The sequence below is a fragment of the Grampus griseus genome (assembly GCF_964374135.1).
Source record: "Grampus griseus genome assembly, chromosome: 8".
NCBI classification, from domain to species: Eukaryota; Metazoa; Chordata; class Mammalia; order Artiodactyla; family Delphinidae; genus Grampus; species Grampus griseus.
The window spans coordinates 68,095,414-68,106,717 of NC_139002.1; the positions used below are offsets into that span (position 1 = coordinate 68,095,414).

General features: G+C 46.2%; 1 protein-coding gene across 1 annotated transcript; it reads left to right on the plus strand.

Moving 5' to 3' along the window:
• Positions 1-1,141: 1,141 nt before the first annotated feature.
• On the plus strand, positions 1,142-3,686 carry RASSF10 (Ras association domain family member 10). The gene has a single exon (XM_082660936.1). The coding sequence runs from the start codon at positions 1,338-1,340 to the stop codon at positions 2,835-2,837; it is 1,500 nt and encodes a 499-aa protein (XP_082517062.1). The 5' UTR covers positions 1,142-1,337; the 3' UTR covers positions 2,838-3,686.
• The last annotated feature ends 7,618 nt before the right edge of the window (positions 3,687-11,304 follow it).

Genomic DNA, 11,304 nt, shown 5'->3' on the forward strand with positions numbered 1-11,304 from the left:
GACGCTACTCCAGCATTCCTCTGGCACCTCGTGCTCTCCTTTATCAGAGCACAGAAGACCCCGTGTTGGACACGTCTAGCACCTCTGTTGAATACCTGGAGCACAGTGGGTACGCAATTATTTATCAAGTGCATGAATGAATGAATAAAAGTACTTTATTCAGGAGGCAGTGAAGAGCCGTCCAAGGTCTTGAAGCAAAGGAGTGAGCTTATCAGGCCTGTGCTCCCAAGGACAAGCTGGGAGCAAGCCTTGCACACAACGGACCATCCTCATCAGCGTCTGAGGATGAAAAAAGTTTATTTGCATTTTGGTCTTGGATTTCTTGAGCTGTGAAAGTTGGCCCTTACCTCCTCTTGACCACATCTAGATCCTGGGTAATGCCAGAAACTGTCGCGGTAATGACTAGGTTTCTCTTTATGAAGGTGGGATGTGGAAAAGAGCTTGGGCCCGGAACTCACACTAGAATCAGGAGTCCCCCTACCAAGAAGGCTATGTGAAGCCAAGGCGACGTGGGGAGCCACAGACATGACGGTGCCGGGCACCGGGAGCAGCCTCTGAACGTCCCCTTCAAGTCTAGACCTTACTATATCTACACTTGTTCCCCGAGCACACTGCCCCGTCCTGTTCGCCTTCAATATGCAAATATTGTCTCCAGACAAGAAAGACTGAAGGCCTTCCGCATTATAGCAGGCTTTTACAGCTCCCGTCTGGAGGTCAGGCAAGCGGTTGGAATCTCCGGTGGTGCGGGGTGTCCCGGTTTCTCTGCGCCGCGGCACTTCTCAGACCGTGCTGCCTAAGGACCAGGAAACGTCTCTGGGGCGCCGGGAAAGGTGAGAAAGTCCAGCTAGCTCTAGGCGCAAGGAGCGGAGCCAGTGGGCCGAGAAGAGGAGCAGAGCTGACCCGCGCCTAGGCACGGATCCAGGCCCTGCAGCACGGAGGTCCCCGAGTCCCTCTCTCGAACCGACGCGCAATAGAGTGCCCACGCGGGCAGCGCGGGAGAGGGGCGGGCCTGGGCTCCGTGCCTCCCGCGTTCCGGCCGTAGCTCCGGCGCTGGGGGCGGGAGGGGGAGGAGCCACGTGGGGAGGAGCGAAACCCGGAGGCCCCGGGAACCTTAGGCAGAGCCAGAGCGGCGGGAGCCCGAGCCCGCGCATGCTGCTCCGGGAGCGCGCCGTCCAGGCCGAGCACCGCCGCAGCTTGCCTTCTCTGCGCAGCTGGGAGAAGGGCCGGTGCTGACGAGGACGAGGATCCCGAGCTCCAATCCCTATTCAAGAGCTGCCGGGCTGCCCGCTGCCCCAGTGGGGCTCGGCCCCTCCCGCCACCTGCGTCCCGGTTGAGCCATGGATCCTTCGGAGAAAACGATATCGGTGTGGATCTGCCAGGAGGAGAAACTGGTGTCCGGTCTCTCCCGTCGCACCACTTGCTCGGACGTAGTGCGGGTGCTGTTGGAGGATGGCTGCCAGCGGCGACGCCGGCAGAGGCGAGGCCGGCGGCGGGGCATAGCTGGCGACCCGCCAGGCCCAGGGGAGCTGCCGGAACCCCTGGACGAGGACGACGAGGACGACGACGCGCTGCCCCAGGGCATGTTGTGCGGGCCCCCCCAGTGCTATTGCATTGTGGAGAAGTGGCGGGGCTTTGAGCGCATCCTGCCCAACAAGACGCGCATCTTGCGCCTCTGGGACGCCTGGGGTGACGAGCGAGAGAACGTACGCTTCGTGCTGGTGCGTAGCGAGGCGTCGCTGCCCAACGCGGGACCCCGCAGTGCCGAGGCGCGCGTTGTGCTCAGTCGCGAGCGCACCTGCTCCGCCCGGGGCGTCCCGGCGCGGCCCAGCCTGGCCCTGACCCAGGAGAAGCAGCGACGGGTGGTGCGGAAGGCGTTCCGCAAGCTGGCCAAGCTCAACCGGCGGCGCCAGCAGCAGCCGTCGTCGCCTTGCTCGTCCACTTCCTCGTCTACAGCCTCGTCCTGCTCGTCGTCGCCGCGGGCCGCCGAGAGCGCGTCGGTGGAGCGCATGGAGACGCTGGTGCATTTGGTGCTCTCCCAAGACCACACCATCCGTCAGCAGGTGCAGCGGCTCCGGGAGCTGGACCGAGAGATTGACCGCTACGAGGCCAAGGTGCATCTGGACCGCATGCGGCGGCACGGAGTGAACTACGTGCAGGACACCTACTTGGTGGGCGCAGGCATCGAGCTCGACGGGCGCGGCCCGGGAGAGGAGCCGGCGGCGGCGACGGCGGCGCCGGCCCTGGACGGCGAGGCTCAGGCGGTCGAGCTGGAGGAGCTGGCCCAGCGCTGCGACGACCTGCTGCGGTTGCAGGAGCAGCGGGCCCAACAGGAGGAGTTGCTCGAACGCCTCTCAGCCGAAATCCAGGAGGAACTGAACCAGAGGTGGATGCGGAGGCGCCAGGAGGAGCTCGCAGCGCGGGAGGAGCCCCCGGAGGCTGATGGCGGCCTCGACGGTGAGCTGCTGCTGGAGCGGGAGCGGGTCAGGACGCAGCTCAGCACCAGCCTCTACATCGGGCTCCGGCTCAACACGGACCTTGAGGCCGTCAAGTCGGACTTAGATTACAGCCAGCAGCAGTGGGACAGCAAGGAGCGCGAGCTACAGGGCCTTCTCCAGACTTTGCACTCGTTGGAGCTGACGGTAGTTCCCGATGGGACTCCAGTCTCGAGCGGTCCCTCGCAGGAACCCCGGCCTCAGGCCTGCGCAGAGGTGTGGGTGGACCAGGCCCGCGGACTGGCCAAGAGCTGTCCTGGTAACGACGAGGACTCGGATACCGGGCTGAGCTCTATGCACAGCCAGGACTCGGACTCGGTGCCTGTGTGCGAATCCCTTGTGTAGGAGGAGCAGAGCGGGGAGAGGGAGACGGCCGATTCTCCCTTCTTTGTAGGCAGCACCGGCTTGACCGGCTCAGGGACTTGAAACCAGGCGGGGAGTGGGCCCGGACCTTCTGCCGGGCAGCAGCGCTCTGACTGGGCGAGGGAGGGCAGGGGACGCCTGCTCGGCAGCGGCGCTCCTCTGGCCTTGGAGTGAATGTGGAGGATGATAACCAGACGAGGAAGCAGGGTCTCCATTACAAGCTCTTTCAGGGGAAGAAAGGAGGGAGGAGGTGAGAACCCCCTTATGTTGGAAAACAAATGCTCCAGGAGGTTGACGTGGTCCGAGCCCATTTTCCAAAAAAAACAACAAAAAGGGTATCATGGAGATTTCACCAATCTTTTGTATGGGAAGGACTGATGGCAGCTAGAACTTTAGTTTGTGGTATAAAGTACTTTTTAAAGAAACACTTGGATGAAAAGGAAATTCCTTGAATGTTAATTGTGACTGTGAACATGTTAAAACTAGCCAAAGAGGACGCACTGGTGTTGGTCTCAGCCTTACTCACACCTTTGATAAAACCCATAGGCACCAAAATCCTGGCTGTTTACATTTATGCAGATTTGGGAATTACCCATCTGCTAAACTCTTTGCCTTTTATTTTCTTTCAAAGACTAACTCTATTTCCTCCTAGCAAATACAGTATATGTTAAAATGGGGTCCTTTTCCCAAAATCACCTTTTATTATTATAAAAGCCAAACCTAACCCTTGGAGATACAGAATCGTGGTAGACATAACCCCTGGTTAAAATTTAATCTAGGCCCTTTGAGATTTGCTCCTGCGAAGGTATGTGTGTTGTCCTTTTATTCTTATTGCCACTTCATTCCCTTCAGACACTGTTATTTCAGAAAAAATAAAAGGGAAGTTGCAGAATCCAAGTACAACTACATTTGCTGTTTAATGAGCACTCTGGTTGAAAGGTAAGCCTTGAAAGCAAAGATCTTTGTTAGTATTCAGCTTTTTAACTAAGCTACGTGTAAAACCAACCATGACCTCAACAGATTTTACCAAACAAACCCAAGTCTAACTTCAGTATCTTTGGTCAGAGATTAATTAGTTACTTGTCCAAACCTAAATTGAGATAGTGTAAATATCAAGGTTTACTAGATAAGACCTGAAAAGAAAACATAAAACAATCTAATAGTACACCTTAGGTGAAGAATTTGGTTAACAACGGCATGTAGCCATAAAAGCATATAAAGGCATATAAAATTGAGCTAAAGATTCGACTTGAATTACTCTTGTCTGGCTCACACCTTTGCAGACACCACAGCATGCAAGTGCAGTGCTTCTCTCTTAATAGCTAGTGACACAGCCCTGTGGGAACTCAGTGTAATTGTTCCAGTTATTTCAATGAAAACTTATCAGTTGTAGCTAGTTGTTGCCCTGTGGAAGGAGCCTGCTGGCAGTGTTCCCTCCAGAGCTCAGAACTTCTGAGGAATGTGGGATCTAATCTGTCCTGAGGAGGTATTAACAATAGGGTGTGTGCGCGGTGCCAGCCTGGTATCAACCTAACTGTGCGGGGGCCGGCTCCAGTTTCAACACTACATGGGAAGATAACTTAAGAGGTCTTGCTTTTATAGAGAAATTTCTTTTCTTGGAGAGATTCTCTGCTTGTTGCCAAGAGGGGCCTGCCCACCAGACCTCCTCAGACCCTTTGAGCTCTCTGCTTTTTAGACACCCACCCTCCACCACCGCCATGCTATTATAACATGTGTAGATATTTTCAGATTTTCGAGTGGAATGGGAATTAAAAGGCCATTTTCTTAACTGGTGTTTTCCAAAGACATTAGCTGGCATAATTATGGTTTTTTCATTTCGTCTGATGCAGAAAACGTCTATGCGTTTGGTCTGGAGCATGATTAAAATGAGGAAGGGACCAAAGGAAACCCACTGTCCCAAGACAGTCATTTGAATCCATAAACACAAAGCCTAATGATAGCTTTCTTTTGGAGGCAGAGGTAAAATCCTCATTAGAGTGTGACAAACGCTACTTGTCTGGATGGTTTATGCTGGCAATAGACTGACCCGGTGGTTTTAAAGTTATTGTGCTTCCCTCGCTCCGCACCAAGGGTGGTAGGGGAGGTGGCTTTTGGACGTTTATTAACTCAAAAGAAAACACAAAAGTTGGCAGAACAGGACTGCCTGGCAGAAAGGGGCCATTTTCCTTTTCACTATTATTTTAAACTTTGACGGGCTGCTGACGTCAGCAAGTATGCCTGAAGCCTGTAAAGCAAATAAGCCACATCACAGGGAGAAAGCCTGTGGGATTTTCTGATGCCCTCTTTCTAGGACCTTCCAGTCCTGACCACCTGAACATGCTTTCCCAGTCAGCTCTTCAGGCAGTGAAGGAGGTTTTGTTCATAACAAAGGGTGGTCCAGTCTGCCCATTTTTTCTTTTATCCAAATCAATTATATCCCCCAAAGGCACTTTCTGTGTGGGTAGGAGAAAGGAGAAGGGGGGGGGGAGACAATAGTTCCTTTTACTAAGAACTTCTGCAAGCCTGAGGAAGGTAAAATATGGGGATAAAAAGTGCCTAACAAATCCTAGATATCCTTAACATTTCATTCACTTTAAAAATAATCATCATGGCACTAAGAATGAGAAGGAATGCATAAGTGAATGCACCAGCACCAGGATTTCAGTGCGCCTGGGAAAACTACCTCCTTTACTGTTCTCCAAGGCTAACAGAAACGCTGAGGAGAAACCAGCAAGCTTGTGCAGGAGAATATGAGATGGAGTAGGCTCCTTACCAACCAGTCCCATCCTTTTGTGGAACTGGTAGAATTTATTGTGTCTTTGATCTTTATGATCCCATTCTCGGCCATCTCCCAAACCAAAAAGATTATATCTGGCATCTCTGTTTACTTCCTTATAAAACATGATTGATGATGATGATGATGATGATTTGCTAATTAGAAAAGTTATATTCTGTAGTCTTTATGGTGGTCCTGAAAATAACATAAGGAAGAAGAAAAGTCAATCAAAATCTCATCACCATAAGCTTATCACTATCAAAATTTGGTATATTTCCTTCCAGACCTTTTGAATTGTGAAGTTTTCATATTTTGCTGCTTTTTAAAAATATATAATTTTAATGAGAAGCCTATATGCTTTTAGGCTCAGGTTTTGACATATTCCTTGTAAACGGCTCCGTCCATCTGTTGGATGCACTATAGTGCATATAACTATTCTCATGTTATTAGGTTGTTCCCAATATTTTTTTTTATTATTATAAAACAACACTGTGATAAGCTTCTTTGTGTACATATCTGTTTCCCTAATTAGACACTCCTCCCCAGCAATAAGTTCCCAGAAAGAATTCCCAGGTCAAAGAGTACAACATTTAAAGGCTTGAGACTTAATTACCAAATTGCTTTACAAAAGATTTGGTCTAATTACAATCTGCCATGCATAACAGTGCCCATTTCACCACACCTTGACTTTCATTTGATATTATATTTTGTTAAGAAAGTATTTTAACCAAAATTAATTAATTCATTGGGGCCCCAGGAATCCAGGGCTGGCAACCACTGACTTAAAATATCCTTACAACCTGAAGGGCAAGTCATCCGACCAGAAGTGTTAAGAGGACATGGTGCTTTCTCTTCCTCCCACTTCTTTATCTTCCCCGAACTCTGCTTATTAATAGCAGTCTTGTCTGATATCAGAGCTGAACAATGATCCATCTGAGCAGAAGGGCCAGAAACTCTACATGAGTGAGATTAAGGGGATTAACGAATAGAATCAGATTTATAAAAAGAAAATATTATCTTTTTTCATCTGAGTCTAGTAGAAAAGGTATCCTTAGAAGATGGTATCATAAAACATATTTGATTTTGTGCTTCTCCCTACCCACCCCTATCAAAAATTAAATCAAAATAAAGTAAGTACGTAAGCCCACTTGTTTATTAACAGCCTCTAATTAACAGTTTAGATTATTCTAGGCATTTCTTTCTACATATGTTACTATACCTGAGTTCACCCTTAAATTCTTGAAAAGGGAAAATTTGATCATGACAGTTTGTGAGATTTTCAGTGTGAAGGTGTTTGTGAAACATGTTCTCCTAAACAGAAATGAAGGAGGGTGAGGAGGAACTATCTTTTCTTGAGTACTTTCCAAATGCCCACTCCTCGGGCTAAGTATTTTCACATGCATTTTCCCTACATTCATCTTGTGAGATAGACCTTTTTAACCTCCAGTTTTTATAGATAGAGAAGATAAGGCCACCCATTTGATAAGATGCAAGATACTAACCTAAGCCTGACTAAAACCTGTACCCATTTTGCTACATCACACCAGGCACATTGTACTCAAGAAGTGCTCTGCACACTCAGAAAAGGAGTGCTTACAGACCTCAGAGTGTTGGCATTGGAGAGGGTGGTGCTCAGAGACTATCAAGTATTGTCCAAGTATTTCCACCAGGGAGGTGGAATGATTTTTCAGAACCATAGGGCTGGTAATATATCTACCAGGTGAGGATTTAGGAAAAAGCAAAGGAGGAGAAATTCCTATGTAAATATCTGGGCATCTGTCTGAGAGAGGTGAAGACTTTGCCAATGAAAAAAAATTCTCACAAAAAATTAATACCCTCTGTGTCAGCATGGAGGTTTTGACTGAAGGCCCCAAGGACACAGGTGTATAGTCAACAACCTGGAATCCTTGTCCATCAGAACAGACAGCTGTGCCCTATTCACAGTCGCATCTGGAAGGTGGTACCAACCATGACTGTGCTGGAGCTGTCCCCAGCACTTTTAACCAGGCCTTGTTCCTGGTTGAGCCTCTGGTACATGAGGATCAGGGAAGGTTAAAGGGAGGCAGTGTTGAGTCTTCCAAAGATCCCTGTGCCATGTAGTTGGGCATGCACACCTGATTTAGGGCATTTCTGTGTCCACACTGACCCCACTACACATGTGGAGACCTAGCATGGATTGCTTTGAAGGACCACTCTCCCAGCCTCTGCCCCTCTCACCCAGTCCCATGCAAGTTTTTCCTGCTTCAGATATCTCCAGGATTCTCTGTAGCTTTCAGGATAAAATGCACATTGCTTAGCAGGATTTATAAGGTTGTTGGTTATCCAGCTCAAGACCCCTCTTTGATGTCATCCTTTCCCACCTTAAAAACCACAGAATTGACCGGATCCTGTTTCTTCATTAAGGTCACATTGCCATCCTCAGTTTGTGCAAGGTCTCTCTTCTGTCTTATTTTATTTTACTTCATGTTCCCCCCCGCCCAACCCCACATCCACTTCCCTTCAGTAGTTGTGGCACACGGGCTCCAGAGCACAGGCTCAGTATTTGTGGCGCACGGGCTTATGTGCTCTGCAGCATGTGGGATCTTCCCGGACCAGGGCTCGAACTCGTGTTCCCTGCATTGGCAGGTGGATTCTTAACCACTGCGCCACCAGGGAAGTCCGCCTTCTCTCCCTTCTTTTCTCCTCTCCCTCCCTCATTCCTTTGTCATTCATTAACTGGAATACTTCTGTAGAAAGATTCTTCCTTATATCAAATGTCACCCTGATGAACAGTTTAAATCCTGATTATCCTGAAATATAGGATAAAAGCAACATTCCTGCATTTTCTTTTTATTTACTAGTGTTCAGAATAATGTGGTTGTTCCCTAGCATTCTCCAAAGTTGACTGAGTTTTTTCTTCTTTGTTCATCTTTTTGGGAATCATTATGGAATTTTGAACTTAAAATATTTAATGTGTTTCAATCCATTATAGTTTTGGTCCTATCTTTGGCTGAGTGGGAGCTTCTTCAGGTTAGTTCCTGAATCCTTTTCACACATTTTTCACAGTCTTTGATAGCTTTGCTCTCTGGTGCGTCAAGGTGTTCCTGGCTCATACTGTACATTTTCTGACCCAGACCTGAAATCAGCCATCACTGATTCCTTTTAATGGGAAATATTTTTTTAATTAAAATTTTTTTTTAAATTTTGTATTGGAGCATAGTTGATTAACAAAGTTGCTTTAGTTTCAGGTGTACAGCAAAGTGATTTATTTATACATATACATGTATCTATTCTTTTTCAAATTCTTTTACCATTTAAGTTATTACAGAGTATTAAGCAGAGTTCCCTCTGCTATACAGTAGGTCCTTGTTGGTTATCTATTCTAAATATAGCAGTGTGTACACATCAATCCCAAACTCCCAGTCTATCCGTGCCCCCCCACCTATCCCGCTTGGTAAGATAAGTTCATTCTCTAAGTCTCTTGAGTCTGTCTCTGTTTTGTAAATGAGTTCATTTGTATCATTTTTTAAAGAATCTGCGTATAAGCGATATCATATGATATTTCTCTTTCTCAGTCTGACTTACTTCACTTATTATGATAATCTCCATGTCCATCCATGTTGCTGCAAATGGCATTATTTCATTCTTTTTAATGGCTGAGTAATACAGTACTCTATTGTATATATGTACCACATCTTCTTTGTCCATTCATCTGTCGATGGACATTTAGGTTGCTTCCATGTCTTGGCTATTGTAAACAGCGCTGCAATGAACATTGGGGTGCATGTATCCTTTTGAACCATGTTTTTTTCCAGATATATGCCCAGGAGTGGGATTACTGGATCATATGGTAGCTCTATTTTTAGTTTCTTAAGGAACCTCCATACTGTTCTCCATAGTGGCTGCACCAATTTACATTCCTACCAACAGTGTAGGAGGGCTCCCTTTTCTGCACACCCTCTCCAACATTTACTGTTTATAGATTTTTTGATTATGGTTATTCTTATTGGTGTGAGGTGATATCTCATTGTAGTTTTGATTTGCATTTCTCTAATAATTAGTGATGTTGAACATCTGTTCATGTGCCTCTGTGCCATTTCTATGTCTTCTTTGGAGAAATGTTTATTTTTAGGTCTTCTGTCCATTTTTCTGATTGGGTTGTTTGTTTTTTTTTGATATTGAGCCACATGGGTTGTTTTTAAATTTTGGAGGCTAATCCCTTGTCGGTTGCATTGTTTGCAAATATTTTTTCCCATTCTGTGGGTTGTCTTTTCATTTTGTTTATGGTTTTCTTTGCTGTGCAAAAGCTTTTGAGTTTAATTAGTTAGGTCCCATTTGTTTATTTTTGTTCTTATTTCCATTACTCTAGGAGACGGCTCTGAAAATATATTGCTGCAACTTAGGTCAAAGAGTGTTCTGCGTATGCTTTCCTCTAAGAGTTTCATAGTATCCGGTCTTACATTTAGATCTTTAATCTATTTTGAGTTTATTTTTGTGTATGATGTTAAAGAATGTTCTGATTTCATTTTTTTACATGTAGCTGTCCATTTATCCCAGCACGATTTATTGAACGGACTGTCCTCCATTGTATAGTTTTGCCTCCTTTGTTATAGATTAATTGACCGTGGTTGTGTGGGTTTATTTCTGGGCTTTCTATCCTGTTCCATTGATCTATATTTCTGGTTTTGTGCCAGTACCATATTAGAAACCACAGTCTGTATACTAGGAGCACTAACTGCTACTGGGTTGGTGATTACTTTTAGAAATTTTTCATGGAAAGAGCTAGGAAATTCATTGTCCTTGTTTTCTTTTAATTTTTTATTGTGCGAAAATATGGATAACATAAAATTTACCATTTTAAGTCTTTTTAAGTGTACAATTCAGTGGCATTAAGTACATTTACAATGTTGTGCCACCATCACCGCTATCCATTTCCAGAACTTGTCTGTCATCCCAAACAGAAACCTTGTATCCATTAAATAATAACTTTCTATTGTCTCCTCTCCTCAGCCCCTGGTAACTTCTATTATCTTCTTTGGAGAAATGTCTTTTCAAGTCCTTTGTCCACTTTGAATTAGATTCTTTTTGTTGTTGTTGTTCTTGTTGAGTTGTAGGAGTTCTTCATATATTCTGAATATCAATCCCTTATCAGATGTATGATTTGGAAATATTTTCTCCCATTCCATTTATTGCCTTTGTTGATGGTGTCTTTGATGCATAAGAAATTTTTATGAAGTCCAGCTTATCTATTTTTTCTTTTGTGGTCTTTGCTTTTGGTGTTATATCTAAGAAATCCTTACAAATCTAACGTCCTGAAGCGTTTTCTCTGTTTTCTTCTAAGAGTTTTATAGTTTTAGCTCTTACATTTAGCTCTTTGACAACTTTTTTTTTTTGCGGTACGCAGGCCTCTCACTGTTGTGGCCTTTCCCGTTGTGGAGCACAGGCTCCGGACGCGCAGGCTCAGCGGCCATGGCTCACGGGCCTAGCTGCTCCGTGGCATGTGGGATCCTCCCGGACCGGGGCACAAACCCGCGTCCCCTGCATCGGCAGGCGGACTCTCAACCACTGCGCCACCAGGGAAGCCCCTGACAACTTTTTGCTAGTATTCTTACTTTTATTGACAAGTAGCTTTTTGGATGTCCTTTCTCTGCCATTCCCACTTAAGTCACTTACAAGTGTTTTCATTTTCTCTTG